The sequence below is a fragment of the Sebastes umbrosus genome, chromosome 16 (assembly GCF_015220745.1).
Source record: "Sebastes umbrosus isolate fSebUmb1 chromosome 16, fSebUmb1.pri, whole genome shotgun sequence".
Lineage (NCBI taxonomy): Eukaryota > Metazoa > Chordata > Actinopteri > Perciformes > Sebastidae > Sebastes > Sebastes umbrosus.
Window position 1 is genome coordinate 25148836 of NC_051284.1, and position 21060 is coordinate 25169895.

General features: G+C 38.1%; 1 protein-coding gene across 2 annotated transcripts; it reads right to left on the reverse strand.

The window, feature by feature from the left end:
• Positions 1-1085: 1085 nt before the first annotated feature.
• On the reverse strand, positions 1086-20369 carry smc6 (structural maintenance of chromosomes 6). 2 transcript variants are annotated; one of them, XM_037746418.1, is made up of 27 exons: positions 20253-20369; positions 17650-17783; positions 17440-17551; positions 16301-16406; positions 16063-16199; positions 13962-14023; positions 13600-13680; positions 13361-13462; positions 11967-12086; positions 11665-11760; positions 11319-11465; positions 11158-11246; positions 10894-11064; positions 10621-10799; positions 9935-10136; positions 9730-9844; positions 9487-9647; positions 8012-8147; positions 7816-7896; positions 7551-7721; positions 7149-7286; positions 6791-6936; positions 6025-6150; positions 5811-5916; positions 4504-4656; positions 4317-4414; positions 1086-3072 (listed from the first exon to the last, which is right to left on the reverse strand). In XM_037746418.1, exons 2-27 carry the CDS (start codon positions 17767-17769, stop codon positions 2985-2987), a joined length of 3243 nt encoding a protein of 1080 aa, XP_037602346.1. In that variant the 5' UTR covers positions 17770-17783; positions 20253-20369; the 3' UTR covers positions 1086-2984. The 2 variants fall into 2 exon arrangements, 1 of the variants encoding a protein (XP_037602346.1); XR_005203566.1 differs by lacking the exons at positions 1086-3072; positions 4317-4414 and having other exon boundaries at positions 4518-4656; positions 6029-6150.
• Between the last annotated feature and the right edge of the window lie 691 nt (positions 20370-21060).

Below are 21060 nucleotides of genomic sequence, written 5' to 3' on the forward strand. Positions count from 1 at the left end.
TACAGCAGATGTTTGTGACGTAATACTACATGAATGTCAGTAGTAATAACCTACATAATAGCAAATCTGGGTACATTTTATTGACATCAAAATATAAGGTTATTGTACCGGTGGTCCCCGGGAATCTCCGTGCCACCAGCACCGCTGCCTTTGCCAGGCAACAGCGGGGTACAGAGCTTCAGAGAGCCGGGGATGAGAGAGAGCGAGTGGGTGTCAGCTCTGTGCAAAGCATCGGAACAAACACACCAATAAATCTCCGACAGTATGATAATAATGCAATCTGTGTGCCTCGTCTGATAGTCTGTAGATATGTAGCCTATAAATAAGATATACTTTAATAAAATACATTTGTACCGAAAGAATACAGAAGAGCATGGAGACCGTTTCCATGCAGCGAGGCAGACAAGCACTCACGTCTGCCTGTCTTAATGTGGTCTGAATGATCGGATCTCAATGCGTCTTGGGTGCGTTCACACCTGTACTTAAAGCTGTCCACTTGTGATCCGATCTCTGAGGATGCATGTTAATACCAGGTCTGAACAGAGCCACACATATCATAGAAAAACTCACTTTCTCAGTGCTTGTGCTCATACATTTGGGTAACTGGAGTGTCTACCAACCCACAAACTGTGACATAAGGTAACCCAGTCAGTTTTTTTGTGGGCTGTCTAGATCAGAAAACACGTGATTCAAACAGCCAATCAGATTTGGCTCCCCTTCCTATGTCACATGCAGGCTCATTAGAATATATCGCCAACAGCTTGAGAGCTACTTTTGCAAAGATGCACCATATTCTTCTCTCAAGCCAATCAGAGCAGACTGGGCTTTTTCAGGAGGGTTTCTTAAAGAGATAGGCGCTAAAACGGAGCATTTCAGACAGAAAGTAAATACATGTATATTCAGACAGACAGTGTGAGAAAAATAATGTATTTTTTCAACATTAAAACATTTAAACATGTTCTAGTAGAAACCCAAAATACAAGTATGAACCTGAAAATGAGCATGATATGGGACCTTTAAGAATGTGTTGAATATATGTGTTGATGTGGATGAATGGATGGAACACATGAATGGATAGTCATGTATGTATGACAAGTATGACCAACATTTATTGTAACAGTGAATATGATTCTTCAAAGCAGTTGACTGCTAGATGAGCGGTTTTAACAAGGGTGAGAACTGGAGAGAAAGAGTGTACATGTTTATATAACAGAGCCCAAATATGATCAAACTTGTAAAAGTATTAACACTGACAGGTTGTGTAGAGTCCTGAGTCCCCCTCTCTTGTACCAGACTCCTGAGGTAAAACTAAACAAAAATATCAAACTGTAAAACACTTTCAGTGTAACATTTTTAAAAGATACTGTCCTTTTTTTAAAAAACACAAGTGCATTCATATTATCTACTTTCAAAATATAATATCATTACTTACATATAATAATTAACATATAATCATGTCAACTATTTGCTATATTACTACAACCCTAAAATTAAGTCCAGTGATCCAAACACATCATCATATAATCGGAATACTGGCGACAGTATTTTCAGAAAATTACGTTCCCATAAAACTAAATTAATTTCTCAACTACGCTTGGAAGGACAAGTATTTTTTTGTGGATTACGTTTGTCTTTAACGTATCACAAATATCTATGAAAGTCTGCTGACGGCCGCAGACTTTTCCCCCAGGAGATCGTTGTTTGTGTCTCGTGTGAAACGTAGTCATTTCTTGCGTTTTCGTTTTGTTTTTACGTAATTTAAAGCCAAACCGTAATGCCTTTTTTTTTTACTAAACCTAACCCAGTAGTTTCGTTGCCTAAACCTAGCTAAGTATTTTTTACATTTTGGTTTTGTTTTGTTTCAATGTCGTAGTCATTTTAAGCCAAACCATGATGTTTTTTTTTTACTAAACCTAACTAAGTAGTTTTGTTGTATTTTCGTTAATCACGTTTAATCTAACCTGCTGTTCACAAACAGCAAATTATATAACACTATAATCTTAAACATCGTACAGTGCACGACTTTTGACAAACAACACACAAACTTCTGTGTTGTTTTGAACATCTGCATTATTCACTACTGCTACATTATTTAGTTGAGAACTCATGATTAGTTGATTGACTCAGGAGAGATTTGTTTTCTTTCTTAAGAGTGCTTAGGTGGGAATCAGACCAGTGGCTTCCCAGTTATAGTAAGCAGAGGCTACTTATGAGATAAATACAATCCTCCTCACTTCCACTTATAACTAAAATGTTATTGAGATCGTAGATATATATATACGTCGATGCCAAACTAGCCTTTGAATCGTATGTCAACGTCGCCGCCATATTGGAGAGGTCAGGACTGGCCTGTAAACACATACAAGTGAACACACTCTTTTGAGCCTTTAGCAGGGACTATAGCCTAGTATCGAGATTTTAAGTAACTGGAGACAAAACTTTCTTTTTATACTCCTCGTAGATCATAAATCCTCATGAAATCGGTTGAGAAGTTTTATCCAGAAAAACGGCAACTCCCCCGTTCACTTGTATGTGTTTACAGGCCGATCCTGACCTCCCCAATATGGCGGCGACGCTGACGTATCCCAGCAACGGGCTGAAGCTGCCAATGCGGTATCTACGTATCTATGATTGTGATGCCCAAAATGTTTAAAGCGGATGATAAATATTAGAAATTGTAATATGAAGAATATGGGTCTTGCTAGCGGCCCATAGATGCAGTAATGCTTTTTACACCCAAAGACACCAACAAAAGATAATCTGACAAACTAACATACCTCTGTGTCCTGGCAACATATACTGTAAAAACACAATTATTAGGTTTCACAACACATTCATGAATTCATCCAAGCCAACAAACAAATGTGAAAGGACAAAACTCCCAATCACATACAGCAATACTGTAATATACAGCGACTAGGCACATAAACACTCATCCTTGTTTCTGTCACTTTTTATGTTTCGGTCACTCAGAAGAGCTCAGTTCAAACATCTTCATCCGTCGTTTCACTAAGAACTCTTTCCGGATCCTGAAGATGGTGGATTTTGATGAGGCTGGTTTTGGGCAGATTGCTGAAAGACACAAACCACCAACATTTGATCAGTCATCAAACATTACTGACACACAGCGAAAAAGACGAACAACAGGAAATGCCAAAGTATGTAGAAGAATACAGCAGCTGCAGCGTAGCACTGTGATAATAGAAACATTATTATTTCAATTATTTATTAAATTAATATTTAAAATATGCAATTAAATCTATTGGTAAAGCACACAGTCTGTGTATAAGAAGTGGACGCAGTCTCTGTGACGTCACCCATTGATTTGTGGACAAAGGTTTTGAAGACTCAAGCTCAGCATTTTGGCCGTTGCCATCTTTTTTTTTTGGAACCAGAAGTGACACAAGAGAGTGGAGCTAAGTACAACCGAACGCTGAATAAGACATTTTTAGGCGACCAAAATGTTACAATTAACTTTCATGAACTGAAAACACTCTGAAAGGGTTAAAGTTGTAAGACGAAAACACGGACAACACCCAGGCCGGACAGCGCCGTGGTAGCGACCTGTCAATCACAAGGTAGCCACACCCTAAAGCGTCCCCTGCTTTATGGTCTATTTGACTCTAAATGAGACCATAATTTACTAAATGAACATCATGCTGTATTGAAGAAGACCTGAAACTAGTGATTGAGACCATAAACTCATGTTTACAATGTTTACTGAGGTAATAAATCAAGTGAGAAGTAGGCTCATTTTCTCATAGACTTCTATACAATCAGACTTCTTTTTGCAACCAGAGGAGTCGCCCCCTGCTGGCTATTAGATAGAATGCAAGTTTAAGGCACTTCAGCCTCGGCATCACTTTTCAGACCCAGAGGTTGCCCACTGGTAAAGCACTAATAATTATAATTATGATAATTTATAAATCATTTATAATTTATAATGATAGAAAGATATATTGATCAGTAACAAACGGTAAACTTTAAAAGAGTTTCTTAAATGATTTCATAAATCAGTAAAAAATACACAAGTTAAAGACAGAAAATTGAATTAGAAACTGACTAAATTACTAATCAGTCTATTACTTTTACTTTTCCCCTTGTTTTTGTTTAAATTCTGAATGAATAATCGCAATTATTTATTACAATTTGTTATTTAATTAGCCACAATTAAAAATATATATAATTGATCTGATGGCATGCTTTAGCTGCCATGCAGGAAACAAAGATTTAAAAGTCAGTTATGCGTAATGTAAAGGTTCAGGTTATAGAAAGGACAGCATGTAAACAGAGAGAAACATTAAGAAGAGCGGCACCTGGTGGTGAGGGGAGTGACGAAGATGAACTGTCGAAGGCGCTGCCGCTCTGACAACTCCAGGAGGAGATCCAGAGAGATTCTGCGATTGTGCATATCCTAAAAAAGAGTTAATCAAAGTGAATGAAAGCCAAACTTACATTAATCTTTTAATACAAAATGAGTTTCTGATATTTCTGTGTGCTCACCATGTAGACGTCGAACTCATCGAGGCATCTGAAGGGCGATTCGGTGATCTCCCACAGGGAGAGCATGAAGCAAACGGTGGAGAAGGAGCGTTCGCCACCAGACAGCGACCTCATGTCACTCACACCATCATCCTCCCTGCCCGGAGGCTTCACCTTCACGTGTGCCAGAACAGGTTTGTGTATTACTTGTATTGAGTGTTTTTTTCATAAATTAAAATAAACTAGAATTACCGCCCCACTGTTGTATGTGTCCGTCAACCAGTCAAGTTGCAGTTCACATCCATGTTTGTCCAAAATGTCACCACTTCATCATTTGATCCTATTAGACATTTGCAGGTTCAACCCCCCAGAACCCTAGCCCCGTAAACCGCAACACTCTTCAGACATCAAAATTTTTTAAGACAAAAATTACGATTTTTCTTAAACAATTAGTCCCTGATATTGTCTTAAAAGTGTTTAGTCAGTTTCACTACAATTTACACTTTTATTAAAAAATAAGTGCGGCCGAGCAGATGAAACCGAGTCAGAAAGAGAGTTACAGGGGTGAAAAGTGTATTTTTTTCTTTGTTCATTTGCTACCTCAATGCAAAAAATGAGGAAGGATGTCCACCGCCATTTTTTAGAGGGCGACCAGCCAGAACAACCAGAAGGTGGCACCCTGGGTGACCACCAATATGCCCTATGCCTTGAACTGGCACTGGACATTGATGTGAAATTGTCATAATTAGGATATCAATTATTGAGTTATGACCAAAAACGTGTTTTGTGAGGTCACGGTGACCTTGACCTTTGACCTGTGACCACTAAAATTGTATCAGGTCATCCTTGAATCCAAGTGGATGTTGGTGACAAATTTAAAGAAATTCGCTCAAGGCGTTCCTGAGATATCGTGTTCACAAGAATGGACCGTACAGACGGACAACCTGGAAACGTAATAAACAGGTATAGTGCATGTTGCAGGTTCCAGTTTTTTTTGTTCAAGAAGTTTTTTGGGCATTTATGAGAGGAGACAGGAAATGACGGGAGAGAGAAGAAGGGTGATCTGTGGACTTGAACCAGGGATGTTGCCATGGTTACCAGATACCCCATTTAAATTTAAAATTAAACGGTGTTTAGGCCGTCGTTACCTTCAAGTCTTTGGCGATAAACACCATCTTTTTTCTTCAATAGGATGTGATTTAATTAAATTAAATATCTCATTAATTCTATTTCCATTATTAAACAAAACATAACACAACAACCATCAAACAAACAAACAAACAGGAACAACCTTTCTAAGAAGAAAAAAACATATAAAACAGACTTACCGAGATTGAGAGTGTCTCGTTGTTGTGATCAAAGATCATAGAGCCGCAGCAGCTCAGCTTTATCATAAAGTTATTGAAGTATAACTTGCATCTGACAGAGAGAGACCTTTAGGAAGAAGAAAAGGAAAGAATAAGACAGAAGCAGGACTTTCCACTGCCAACTCAAATCATGTATTTCTTGATTGTTTTTCAAACTTAGTAGACCGTTATTTACCTACGCATTATCTTGTATCTGTTCTGCCTGTCTGACATGATGTTTTCGAGCTGATCGATGAACCTCCGCAGATCTCTCACTTGGTTGGTTTTCTCTCTGTAGAGAGCGAGGGCCTCAGCGTACTCCCTAATGAGGGCAGAAAATGACATAGCCTAAATTTTTATGATTCCAGCCTTCACTTGTCGTGTGTAAAACGAGGCCAGAAGATGATTTAGTGATGGCCGACGGGCAGATCGGGATTGAAGTATAAAGTAGGAAATCTCTGACAGACAGAAAGAAGCTAGAAGACTCCTTGAACTCTTCTTCTAACTAAAATATAACTAAAAAGTCTTGCTAGACACAGTAAAGGATCTGCAGTAAGATAGCTGATTAGCTTAGCTGGAAATATCACGTATGCTGTGGTTATGAGTGGAGAAATAATCAGGTAATATTCAGAACCTTTACTTAAGTAGAAGTAAAATTTACACACTATAACAATACTCCATTGCAAGTAAAAGTCCTACAAGAAACTATAATTTTGTGTTGATTTTGGCGGTCCCTGTGGACAAAAGCAGTAGTGTTACCGAGCACCAGACTCCCTTTAGAAAACCTCTCATTTGCACAGTCTGCAGTCCTGGTTCTGGTTCTCTTGTGCCTCCCTTCACTCCCTTCCCTCCGACGGGCCCAGCAATACGGCATCGGCCTCCAGCAGTAAAAACAGCTAAAATAATTCTGTTCTCACTTTGACGTTAACACAAATGTTTATAGAAAGCCTGTGACGTCTCACCTGATCACCTGCTCGCAATCGCCGTGGTTGCTCTCGAACACCTTGATTTTCTTCTTCAGCCGAGTGATTTCGGTGTCGATGCTCTTGGTGCTGCCGACCACCTGCTGCCGCTCGGGACTGATCTCTGTGGCTTTGACCACATATTCCTGTCATCACATGTGAGGTCTGATGTCAGTCTGACAACTCTGAATCACTCTGGAGGCAGTGAATCATCTCTTTGGTTGAGTTTACTAGCTGATCTGTACGGCTTAGTACAGCTAAAGACTGGGAACATTCTGTAGCTAGAAAAGCCTCCAATAAATGCATGAAAAACAGCTAAATGTAATCTGTTGAACAAATTAGGTGCAGCTCTTGTTACCTGTAACTCTTCTTCTCTTAGGGCGAGGTCACTTTTCATAGCTTGGATGTTGTCTTCATGAGCCTCCAGTTTGTTTTCTAAAATCGTGAGGGTTCGTTCATGTTTTGCGCACTCGGCCTCCAACTTCAGCTGCTCCTCCTTTGGGTCAACAAACAAAAATAATCAATCTCACTATCAATACTTTTTGAGGACAGTTTGACAAACACTTGAATCCTCGAGAAGAATAATAGTATCAAATAAAAAGTCTTTACATTCAAACAATCCACAGCTCAAAAATATGTGAAATCAGAGGAGAGAAGTAACATCAAAACTACAGAAACAAGCCTGCCACAACTGCATCTTTTGATTTCTGAAACTATTTTTAGCCCCTAGACAAATCAATACAACAAAGCTCTAATGCACCTTTAACAGCTCTGTATCCTCAGAAAGCTGATCAATCCGTTCTCTAACAGAAGAGTACTTTGACTCGATGTCCTCAGCTGCTTTACGATGCTTGTCGAGCTCCGTCCTTGCCTCATGAACAGTCTGCGTTTCTGCCTCGATCTTCTGTCGGTTCTCTTGGGAAACTTCTTCCTGCAAGACGCATATTAAGACATTAGATTTACATAGTCTGTGGTGAGATTTGTGTCTGTTTTCAAAGGGGTAAAAATAAAAACTAAGTGATCACCAAGGAGCTGATGTCGTCGATGTGCTCCTCGCCAGCATTCTCCAGCTCAGCTATTGTTGCCTTGACTTGATTCACAGAGACCTGCATTGAAAAACATCAAAGTAAACTGAAATTATTTCCAATTTAACTTACTTCTTTGATCTTTAAATCACACACAGCATCATTTCTCTCACAAAGACTGGCTGACAAAACTGACCAGAGTCTTCTTCAGGGTCATGATGGTGCTGTTCAGCCTGCTCTCCATGCTCACGATGTCCTCGGTCACAGAGGTCACGTGGAGCTGAAACCTGGACAGCTGAGCCTGGTGATTCTCCAGGTCTGACTCCAACATACTATGACAGGAAGCATCGATTTTTTATCTCAAATCACAACTCCACACAGTCGTAAATATAGCACATTTGAGAAAACAACAGTCACAATGAATACACCTCTTTTGAAAACTCATAAACTCTACAAAGGGCAGCCAAGAAGAACATATTCCCATGTGATATAAGAGTAAAGCTACTGTATATAAAGAGAGTATTTCACTCAGTATAAGCACCAAATGGCATTATTGCAGCCTTGGGAAAGGGAAATTTAGTAAGATAATGTCGATAATATCACACAGGGTTTCCTACTTTAAGGGAATAGTTTGTTATTTTTTGGAAATCTTTCTTGCAGAGAGTTTAGATGAGAAGATCAACACCAGTCTCCGATAGGGAGTGGTATCAAACTTCTCATCTAACTCACAGCAAGAAAGCAAATTAAATGTGTTTCCCTGAATGTCGAACTATTCCCTTAAAAAAAAACTGTTTCAAATTTGAGGGAAAGCTCAATAGTTTAAAAAACAGCCTCGTTTTCTATCAGAATCCACCTTCAGATCTTTTGTCGTTAAATCTATTCAACTTGTAATATTCACCGAGTTCAAGGTGTTTTCAGATGAAGTGGGTTTTTTTTTTTATGTATTTCATTTCCTGTCTCATCTGCTCCTTTTTCTGTAGTCAATGATGAAGAAGTATTCACAGCCTTTACTTAAAGTAGTCATCTCAAAGATTTTCATTAAAATAAATGTCCGTTGAGTCACTATCTATTGCCAAAGGAGGCAACACAATGGTGATTGAGTTTATGGCCCACTGATGAAAGTATTGCAATAGTTATATATTTGCAGAATTATGTACTGAGTGTCTGTGGAGGCATTCATGGAAAAAAAATGCTGTAATACAGTTTTCCTCCTTTGTAAACACACAAAAAAAGTAAATATGCACACAATTCTTAAAGGATTACCTCCTTAAGTAAAAGTAAAACCCCACTGTGAAAATACTCCACTACAAGTAAAAAGTATAAAGTTGCATAAAATGGAAAGACTCAAGTACCTGAGTAAATGTGTCCTTTCTTTCTGCATCTATTTTCTTATACTTATTTCTTATACTTTGTGTTTCCTTGTAAATGGCACTCAGAGGGGAACACAAGGAAGCATTTCATTGTACAGGGAAACTTGTTTTAACTGTGCACATGACAGCATGATTCACTTCCAGCAGCTGTTTTAAACTTGTGTTTCAGGTTGTGTTTTTCCTTTCCTCAAACTATCATTAAATATGTATTTATGGAATTTTTCTCTTTTCTTTTTAATCATCATTTTTTCACAGCTTATGTTTTTTTGCATATAAACTGACATAAAAATAGCTCAGTTACCTTATTTCAGTCTCGAGATCCCCACCGAGATATTTGGCCATGTTGAAGTCGGAGGTGTAATAACGGTTTGGGTACACCTGATCTCCTTCAGCAGTGAACGCTTCACGGCAGTTTTTAGGAGGTCGGCCTTGCTGCATGACCCTCCTCGCTCTGTCTTTTTCCTTTGATAAAACACAAAACACAGGTCAGATACTTCATCAATCCTAAAACAACTCTACGTGGAACATTCAGCATCACACTGACTTTGATTATGAGGATTGATTCTATCCCTCTCATATCAATCAGGCAGTTGATGATGGACGGGCTCGACGCTGTGATGATGTCCAGCACAGACGGATATTCTGGATGATGTGCTTTCCTACAATACAGAGCAGAGAAGGAAAACAATATGTAGCTTTAAAATGTGTTCGAAAAAAAAAGATAAATAATTTGAAGTGCTGCTGCTGACCGTCCATGAATGTTGTAAAGTTTCTCAGAGAAAGGGCTGACGATGATCTGCGGCCTGTTGCCTTTTGGATAATAGCGACACATGAGCTCCTGGAGGACTGTCTCGTCCTTGTAGTTGTCACAGCAGAAAGCCTTCATGAAGCTCCGCAGACAGCACTCCACGGCTACCGCCAGCAAGGGATCCTTCAGACTGATGCACGCCCCTGAGAGCAAACACAGGCAGTCAACCACAATATGCACAATTTAACTGAGTTAGTTTCCTCCTTCCTTTGTTTTATTCTTCTCTTTTATTCTATATTGTTATTTTAATTCTTATATTTTATGTTTTATGCCTTCCTTTGTTTTATTGCTAGGTTTTATCTTGCAGTATTTGCAAGTTTTAACCTGTCTCTTTTATTTATTTTTCTTTTCTTTGTTGTAAAGCACTTTGAACTACTCACCCTTTATGAAAGGCGCTATATAAATAAAGTTTATTTATGCTATGCCAAGCTAAGAGCATTCTGATGGCTCCTGCTTAATAAAGACAGATGCAAGAGTGATATTGATCTTTTCATCTGACTCTCAGCAAGAAAGAAAATAAGCATATTTTCCAAAATGCCAAACTATTCCTTTACAGTAAATACTAACTAATCTCTTTTATAATGCAGAAAGGAAGTCAAGGCAACAAAACAGGAAAAAGAAAGTCACCTATTGGACCAACAGGTCTCTTGAGAAAGCGTCCTGTAGCGTACGCCTCAGCGATCGCGCCCAGCAGGTCGGGCACCTGATCTCCAAACCGCTTCAGTTTGTTTGATCGACTGGCGAGGACCTGATTCTTCTTCCTCAGTTTGGACTCGTACATAACCTGAATGTTTCTCTCCTCCAATCTAGTCAATATGAAACAGATCGGGACATTTCACTGGACTGCAGATAAACTGGGATCTCACTCAAATTCTGCAACAAAGCAAATATCATCTCTACCTCAGCTTGTCCCGTTCTTCCTTTCCTGTGAAAAGTGCCTGGTGTTTGTTCTTGATCTCCTGATTCAGCTGTGAGCACTTTTTCTCGAGCTCTGCAAGCTGCTCTTTCAGACTCAATATTTTCTTTTGATGTTTTGTGTATTCTGTCTCTCCATCATTGTTCAGGTTAACACTAAAATACAGTAAGAAAGAATATATAATTTCAACTGAATTCATGCATTTGTATGAAGGTGAAGATGCCATATTAACCTTTCTTCTCCCCTACCTTGTTCTTGCCTTGTTGATTTTCTCCTGAAGGAGGTTTTGCTCCGTCTCTGACTGTCTGAGTTTGTTCAGAGCCCGGAAAAAAACAAGCTATGGGGAAAGATTATGACACTTTAACCAATATAGATGATATATTAGCGTACCATATTTCCCAATCAGTACCTCCTGTTCCTTGTGAGCTTTGCTGATGACCTTCACTTGTTCTTTCAACTTCAGATTGTCCTCCGATAGAGAACCTTGTTCCTGACTCACGCTGTCAACTCTGCATTTGATGCACTGAAGCTTCTTTTCTACTTGTATGACCTTAGACTGTGAAAGAAGAAAAATAGCAATGTATCTTTAAAGGCAATGTCTAAAAATCAATTATGTCCAAGTTGGAAGTTGTTTTTTTCAATGGAGGCCATCTCCTGTAAACATGTATACGGTTTATATGGCGGTGACATTTTGAAGAAGAGCTTTATAAACGGATTTGTATAAATTCAACAGAATGGAAACACTTATGACTCACCTGACAGAGCTGAAGGTTGTCCTGATGTTTGTGATTATTCGCTTCCTTTTCAACGTCCTCGTTTAACTGCTGCACAAACTGCTCCTTCTCTCTGACCTGAGAATGATAAAAAACAAAGACCACATGCATCTCACTGAAAATTAGGAGCCCAAAAACATCAGGCAACATATCCTTTCATTTAGGTTCTTCTTTCTTTTCATACTTTCTACACTCTTCAGAATTTGTAATAAATGATATTAAAAAAAGTAGACGAAACTCATTTAAGTTATTAAGGTTTGTTTTACACAGTGATGAACTCTTACCAAACACCAAGCCATTGCTTTCTTCAGATTCTCCAAAACCACCTTCATCTCACTGAAGGACGGCATCTTTTCATACCTCGCTTTCTTCTGCAGAAACTCTTGCTTCAGGTCCTTGAGAGACTGAGTACAAAAAAATGTACGAGATCTTGTATGATCAGATTTTCTTTGGGCAAAACGAATATACTGTACAAATTATTCATACACAAACTTATCAGCAGGCAAAAAAATTGATCTATATAACACTAACTTCAAGCAACACTACTTTTCTCATCTCACCAAGCTAAACAACTTTGTAACCAACGTTTGTCTCATTGAAACATACACAAAAGTGGAGCAAAAACAACAGCAGGCACGCAACTTTAAGACAGATGAGTTAGATGTGTTGGTAACATCTGTAGAGAAATCCAAAGATTCTTTTTGGGAAATTTACAACAACGCTAACTCATTAGATAAAAGAAAGAGAGTGAGTTAAGATAGCAGACACAGTGCCCGCTTTATCTGGCATTTGATGCTTTCAAAAAGAAAATAAGTACACTGACAAGTGATACGAAGGGGAAGGCAGCTCTTATATCTAAAGAGCAGAAGAAAAGTGGTGGAAAAATGAAAGTTAGGACAGCTTAACGGTTATCCTAAAGTTAAGACAGTTTATTTAAGATTTTGGGAAGTTATGATGCTTGTGTAATAAACGTTTCCTATCTTAAAGGTCCCATATTATGCTCAATTTCAGGTTCATACTTGTATTTTGTGTTTCTACCAGAACATGTTTACATGCTGTAAAGTTAAAAAAAAAATGTATTTTCCTCATACTGTCAGCCTGAATATGCCTGTATTTACCCTTTGTCTGAAACGCTACGTTTTAGCACATTTCGACGGAATTGCGATGGAATTGCAACACAATTGTGTTGCTAGGCAACAGCTTGGGTCCATATGTACTTCTTGTCAGTAGATATTAATCACATACACTGCAACCAGGAATAAACTGTGACACATTTAGATTGTTTACGTTTTAAACTTTGTAATGGTCTAAATATTGTATATTTGTGACATCACAAATGGACAAATATCCTGACAGCTTGTTTCGAATGCAGAGTTTTCGAATACGGGCTGTGTGTATTTCCCTGTGGATAGAGCGTTTCGATACTTTCACAGTATTTATATAGGATTTAAGCCTGCTTTATAATAAAAAAAAACATGAAAATCTCACTTATTTATAATATGGGACCTTTAAGTAAGGATAGGAACATTGACTTAGGAACTGCTCATCTGTAGTGGCTGTTTTTCTAAATCAGCTCCTTACCCTAATTACCATGGTTACGAAACTTTTAAGATAGGATCTGCAAGTTAAGAGGTCTCTGTAATACGGCCCCTGATGTGATAAATGATAAATACGGTACCTCCTCTTGTCTCTCAACCTGCTGTCGTGTAATTGTTTTAGTGTGCTTGATGTGGATGTAATCCCTCTTCATCTGTTCCAGCAGAGTTGCTTTCATGAAGAACTACAAAAGCAGAAAAGAGGCCAAAAATATTAATTTAAACATGTGGAAATACACATATTATATGATCATGTTACCTTCTCTCAATACAGATGTAATCTTAAGATTAGAAGCTCATAAATAACATGGCGGTGCTGCACCTTATACTTGTCCGATTCACTTTTTGAATGCAGGAACTGTTTACTCATCTCTTGGTTGAGAATGGACACCGGGTTATCCAACTGGAACACACAAAGGTCAGAAATTCAAGTTAGTGCCTTCACTGGAAGTTAAAAAGTAGCAGAACAAAAAAAAAAAAACTTCTTCCAAAATCAGAAACCGGTTTTTCATCCCAAGGAGGAATTTTGTTGCATAACAGTCACAACAAAACAGAGTAAGAGAAAAGAAAAACAAGCACTGCAAAAGTCAAGAATCATAAATATGAAATAGGAATTTACAATAAAAAATATGTAAAATACATCTGTTTTAAAATAAAAAGAGCTGTAGAGCACAGTGTTAGTACCTGGATGTTAAAGTGGTCCAGAATGGCGGTCAGCTCCTCCTTCTTGTTTGAGATAAGTTGTCCTAAAATACAAGATAGAAGACAATTAATATGTTTCAAACCTCTGATGTAGAAGACAATACAAGTTGCATAACACTCATTGGCACAACATTACTACTGTAGTGCAGCAACGATCAGTCGTATAACTATTGTTTTTATCATCATTTAATCGTTTCGTCAATTAAAATGCTGCAAATGTTTTCTGGTTCCAGCTTCTCAAATGTCAGGATTTAATGTGTTTCTTAGTCATTTTATAACAGTAAACTGAATCTGAAGCACTTGAAGCAGTTCAGCTTATTTGCTGAAGTTGATGTACTTGTTGTATGCTCATGGTTGAATGCACCTATTGTAAGTCACTTTGGATAAAAACGTCTAAATGAATGTAACATAATGAATCTCTTTGGGTTTTAGACTGTTCGTTCAGCCCAGTCGCGCGAAAAAGGCGTATGAATGACACGATAATTCGCAAGGTATTTATCGTGCAATAAGAACGCCGTTCTTGCTTTTGGCGTGTCATTTATACACCATGTAGTCTGTACTGACTGCAATGTAAACATATCTGCTTAAATATGCTACACTCAGAGCTAGTGACGTAGAATAAAAAGTGAGAAAGACTGTTAATGGCTGGCGGAAGGGGAGGAGGACGGGAACTATTACTTTAGTTTTTATATTGCCTCATTGTATATTGACAATCTAATTGCCTGTAGGTGTGAATGTGAGTGTGAATGGTCGTCTGTCTCTATGTATCAGCCCTGTGAAAGTCTGGCGACCTGTCCAGGGTGTACCCCGCATTCGCCCAATCAGCTGGGATCGGCTCCAGCCCCCCGCGACCCTGAATGGGATCAGTGGTTACGGATTATGAATGAATGAATGAATGAATGAATGAATGAATGAATGAATCTCAGCTGAAGGTCAACTCACTTAAGCTTTCAACTGTCTTTATCAGCATATGGAGTTTGCTCATTTTGTCATGAGACTGTAGATGTTAAAATTTTGGTGTTTCTGAGCACTTTTGACTTCTTATCCATTTTGGCTGTTTTCCGTACTTATGTGACGTTGTTTCTGTACATATTTTCCTTAGTTTACATACTTATTTTAAGCCCAACCATGACGTTTTTCCTAAACCTCACTAAGTGGTTTTGTTGCCCCCTGCTGGTAGGTTACTGCACCTTCATACACGTGTGTAACATTCACGCCTCGGCGAAGCAAAATGTGACACGACACGCTATCCTCCTATCCTATCCTGGACAAGCAGGTCTATTACACGCTTTGGGCATGATGGCGTGATACTGAGTTGGTTTGAGCATTAAACAGGTTTTTTGAATAAATCATCTTGAACTGTGGGAAATTGAAACAGGTACTTTTCACTGTTTTCTGACATTTTATAGACAAAACTAGCAATAGATTAATCAAGGAAATAATCCGCAGATGAATTGATAGGGAAAATAATCATTATAAATGAAAAAAGGAGGACAATAGAAGTGTGAAGCATGATCACATCTGATACAACCAACATCTACCCCATAAAGATCATGTGGTTGTTGTTTAAACACACTTCTTAAGCTTTGTTCACACTACGAGCGACAAAAGCAACAAAACAGCCAGCGTGGACAGCTACATTGTCGCTGAGTCACCGTTGAAGAGTTGCTCAAGCGCTCACTGACGTATTTATGTCATTAAATAGCACTGGGAACTGGCTAATGGCATTTGTCATTGAAAAAGACTGACAAGTGCAGTTCAACTTCCAGTTACTTACAAAATAACTCAGTGACATTTATAACTTGTGAAAAACATCAGTCCCAGTGTGAATATAAATACGCTTCACATTTACATTCACATTTGGACAGATGATACAAAACAGTGAAACAGTGCCACGCATATAAATAGCACGCATGCGACTTTATAGAGGAAAATTCCTGACGGAGATTAAAGAATGTATACAGCTCGGAGGGATGGAGGTCTGATTGAAGTGCTTTGTCTTCACTCCCAAGTGTGTCTGGTTTATCTGACATTTAGAGAAGGTGTGAGACGTGGACGTCATCTGTAACTCAGGAGAAGTCACCTGATTTGCTCTTCAGCCTGCAGGTCCGACTTCCATCACTAGAGATGCGGTGCTCGATGGAGATGCAGTCGCCGTAGACGTCCTTTTTAAAAGCATCTGGTCCTCTGTTTCTCAGCTTTACTGTTATATCTGCAGTACTAGAAAGCAGATTGCACTGTGGTGGTATTCTAGGAGCAAAGTACAGCATTTCCAACGATAGGATAAGGATAAGGATACTCTGGTATGTACTCTGACTTACTTCTCACTGGTCTTCACAAAATCCTTCAGAGACACTCCTCTGTTAGTGACAGTGGCCTTTCCACCGAGGCCTACCATCAACGCAGTCAGGATGGCACTTTTTCCACCTGAGAATTAAATTGGACACAAAGAGAAGGGATTAAAGTACTGCATGGCAAACAAACCACAGACAGCACTCGCTCACAGGCAGAACTAAGTATTTACTGCAAATAAATGCAATGAATATACATTCACCTGTCCACAGAAATCATCATGGCAAGGTCGTCAAGAATAAACAAATTAAATGATTAATTTCCCTAAATGTTAAGATTCTTTAGTTGACTTTTCAGTGTTATTTTCCCACATTTATGCAGAAGCACCTTTAAATGTCTATTAAAAAACAAAGCATATCTGTGGATATTACTGCAGTGCTGCAGATATGTCCCCATAGAAAGACCATAAAAACAACAAATTGACTAAAAACATTTTATTCACACACTGACTATTCTATCGATCTACTAAGAGGGGACAACCCTGATTAGGTGGGATTAGAGCTGAAACGATTAGAGACTCAGGAAGCTTTGCAGTCTTTAAAACCAGCCTCAAGATTTGGCAAAAAGTCAGCACAAAAGTGTCACCACTAATGATTGCCTTGTTCAGTATTTATTGTATTTATCATACTGATTCTATTTATCACCTCACATTGATGGACTTTTGTGTGTTGTGTTGTTTTATGTAGGGCTGCAGCAATTATTTTCATAGTTGAATAATCTGTCCATTATTTTCTCGATTAATCGATCAGTTGTTTGGTCTATAAAATTTTTGAAAATGGTGAAAAAATGTCGATCAGTGTTTCCCAAAGCCCAAGATGACGTGTCTTGTTTTGTCCACAACTCAAAGATATTCAGTTTACTGTCATAGAAGGAGTAAAGAAACCAGAACATATTCAAATTAAGAAGCTGGTATCAGAGGCAAGAGACCATGACCCTTGTTTGAATACACGACAGATACAGCTACAGTCCTGTTTGTCTAACCAACTAAAATGGATTATCTTTATCCTTGGTTGAAAGGGAGTACACACTGTGGATGTGTCACACTGACCGGGTTGGGATGTGTTAAACACACAGCAGATCACATGACGTTTAGAAATCAGGTTCTTACTTCCGTTGTTGCCGACGATGAAGTTCACATTGGGCCCAAACTGGAACGGACCGAGCAAATGGTGACACATGAAATTCTTCAGAGTGATGCTCTCAATGAGGCCGATATCTCCCTGTGAATACAGGCAGAAAACAGTAAAGGACCGTTAATGAGCTGGTGAGAAGTGAAAACAAAGGATTGGTGCTTCATGGGTGGGAGGGGGGAACTCACGGTGGCAGAGGGAGTGAAGCTACTGGAGGATGATGATCTCCGATGGTTCGTATCAGCTGTCACTCTGCGGCTCTTGACAGCTGTCACATCACCGTTTACTTTGCCCTTCCTCTTACTCATCTTGAAACATGTCACTAGAAATAGAAATAACAGGAAGCCACTAATATAAGATCTTTACGATAAGACACACTCCGACTCCTTAGGCCACATCGTCAGTTTAAAGCCTGGTTTCACTTTGAAAATATAGTATGTATTTGTTTTGTAGGGCTGTGCAGACATTTGAGTTGTGTGGTGTTGTAACTTCTAAGCAGCGGTGCAAAGGTGGGATGCAACTAGCAATTATTATCATCGATTAATCTGTTGATTATTTTCTCGATTATTGAGATTTGGTCTATAAAATGACAGAAAAGTGTCGATCAGTGTTTCCCAAAGCCCAAGATGACGTCCTCAAATGTCTTGTTTTGTCCACAACTCAAAGATATTCAGTTTACTGTCATAGAGGAGTAAAGAAACCAGAAAATATTCACATTTAAGAAACTGGAATCAGAGAATTTTTACTTTTTTTCTTTAAAAAATTAACTGATTAATCAAAATAGTTGGCAATTAATTTAATAGTTGACAACTAATCGATTAATTGATCAATCGTTGCAGCTCTAATGGAAAGTAACTAAGTACAGGTACTTGTAGTTTACTTGAGTATTTCCATTTTATGCTACTTTACATTTTACTCCACTACATTTTAGAGAAAATGTTGCACTACTTTTTAATGCATTACATTTATTTGACAGCTATAGTTACTTTACAGACTCAGATTAATAATACAAAATATTAAAGGGACTATATGTACGTTTTTACACGTATAAATGTTTTTTAATTGTTTTTTATTGCCAATGTGTGAACAGGTTGTAACCTAACTTAAAAAATGAGACCTTCCATGACTTTCTGGGTTTCCTCTATCAGCCTGTAGACTGCTTTTAATGTGAAGAACCCGGGCCCATTATTGCAGGAAAATCCAACGGATGTGACGTCATGTGCGCTTGCAAGTGCCTTTACTCTCTTCAGCTCTGCTACAGTGCTAACAGTGTGCAACTACCTGCTAACGCCAACAAACAACCAGCCCCCACCACAACTCAGACTCCACCACAAACTCCACGGAAGCACAAAAAAAACAACAACAAAGTTATATGTAGTGAAGCTCGTCTTGCAAAACAGGAATGTGACCGACGTCGGGGGCAAAACTCGGATCAACATCAGCCGGGCCTTCAATTCATGAAGGGACATACGGTTAGTTTTGGGTTTTCAAAACGAACCCTGATCTGTCAAAATTACTATTGGACAGATAAGCTAACATTACTGCCAAGCATGTGAAATATAGTATATAGTGATATTGCGGTTTTAGCTGTCAATCACGTTCTGTCGCCTCACTGTTTTGACCGATGCTCGCGTCTACGCAGTGAGAGCACAAGCGTGAGCAACAGGACGTTGACTGTCGTTGACTTAACGGCCACAAGAGTCACTGCTAACAAGCAATTTATGATTCTTACATAGAGCCCCTTTAATAAACTAATAAATTGTGATATACTGTTAGAGATAAATCTACCTCAGCAGTATATAAAATGGCTGAAATTTCCTCCAACTTTACCAGCTGTTACATTAGTATGACTTTATATATATTATTCTGAAATGAGCCATTTTGCAAAATGAGGACTTTTACTTATTATAATAGTAATATATTATTTTTACTCTGTGGTATGGCTACTTTTAAATAAGTAAAAAACTGATATCCTTCGTCCACCACTGGTTTTAAGTTTGTGATGTCTTATGTGTTAAACTGAGGAAAATTACAACAAAAACTCTGAGGTTTCCATGCCTGGCAGTGGACTTCCTGAGGATACAGACTGCAAATACCCACAAGATTGTCCTACTTATTTTTGACAAATTTTGTCAGTCATAAATCATGTCCATCACTCAATACTCTAAACAAGTTATTCAAGCTCCTCCTTTTGTAAGTGAAACTTTTGAAACTATTTTTAGAAGTGTGAAAATGTGACGTCAGACTGACCACAGGGTGATATTTGAACATGTACTGAACAACTTATAAACAACGCAATTACAAAAACTGGTTTTAAAGAATAAGCATGTTACAAAAAAAAAGATGTGAGCCTTTTTTGTCTTCAAGGCAGGAAGCAACAGCCTGAAAGCAGCAGTCTCAGCAGCAGCAGCTGCAGCAGCAGAAACAACTCTGCAGATAAGCTTTTAATGCAAATTTTGAGTTTTCAAATGTTTTCTAACTGATTCATTCTGATATTAAAATGTGTTAGGTCTTAATTAACCTATTTCAAAAGGTTTTGTATGTGCATATAGATTAGATAGAGCTCTAAATCATTATTCTCAGTCAGTTAAGTTATGAGATATCTATTCAAATTCATCTAGACTCAGCAGCACTCAAGAAACACTTGTTTTTACAAGACTAATATACAGCCACAAGACAGCAACAGGTGAATTTAAAAACACTTCCAAACTGCAGTTAAACTTTAGCTTCTTCTTTTTTTTTGGATCACAAACATACAAAATATGACAAGCATGTTATAAACGTCGCCTACCATTGTGTATCAGTGTGCAGCCTGCAAAAACAACCTGAGGAGACACAGTACAGCAGGTTTTTAAAAGACTTCCTGGTCGAAACTGGAGTGCAGTTGTGACAGTTTGTGGGTGTCGCTTCACTTCCAAACACGGAACAGACAGCTGTTGTGTGATTGGCTCTCTGGAGCTCTACCTGTGTTTACCTACAGAACTACAAAACTCACGTTTTTTGGGTTAACACACATTTGTTGATTTCATTTATTATTACTCTTGTATTTTTTTTTTTTTTTTTTTTTTTTTTTGTTATGTGTGTTGTTGTTGTTTTTTGTTGTTGTTTTTTTGCTTTGTTGTTGTTGTTTTTTAACTGTACTCTTTCTTTTTGTCATTATTGTTATTATTGTTATTTCTTTTCTTGGTTTTGTTTTGGTTTTGAATGTTGAGGTTGTTTTCACTAGTGTACTTGATGGGTTTGTCTGTAAGCTCATCTACTTAAAAGTTGGTTTATAGACTGTTGTAATTACAAACAGTGGATTGCATATATGAAAACAGCCTTGAAAAAAGGAAAAAATAAAGTATATATATATAAAAAAAAAAATCTCACGTTTTTTAAATGAAAAATGTAGACTTTAATTATGCCGAATTTTGAGTTTTACGAATACAAACACATTTAAACTATTACAAACGATCTGCTTGATATCGTGCATGTCTTTTGCATGCATGCATTTTGATATCGTGCATATCTTTTGCATGTATGCATTTTTATATCGTGCATGTCTTTTGCATGCATGCATTTTTATATCGTGCATGTCTTTTGCATGCATGCATTTT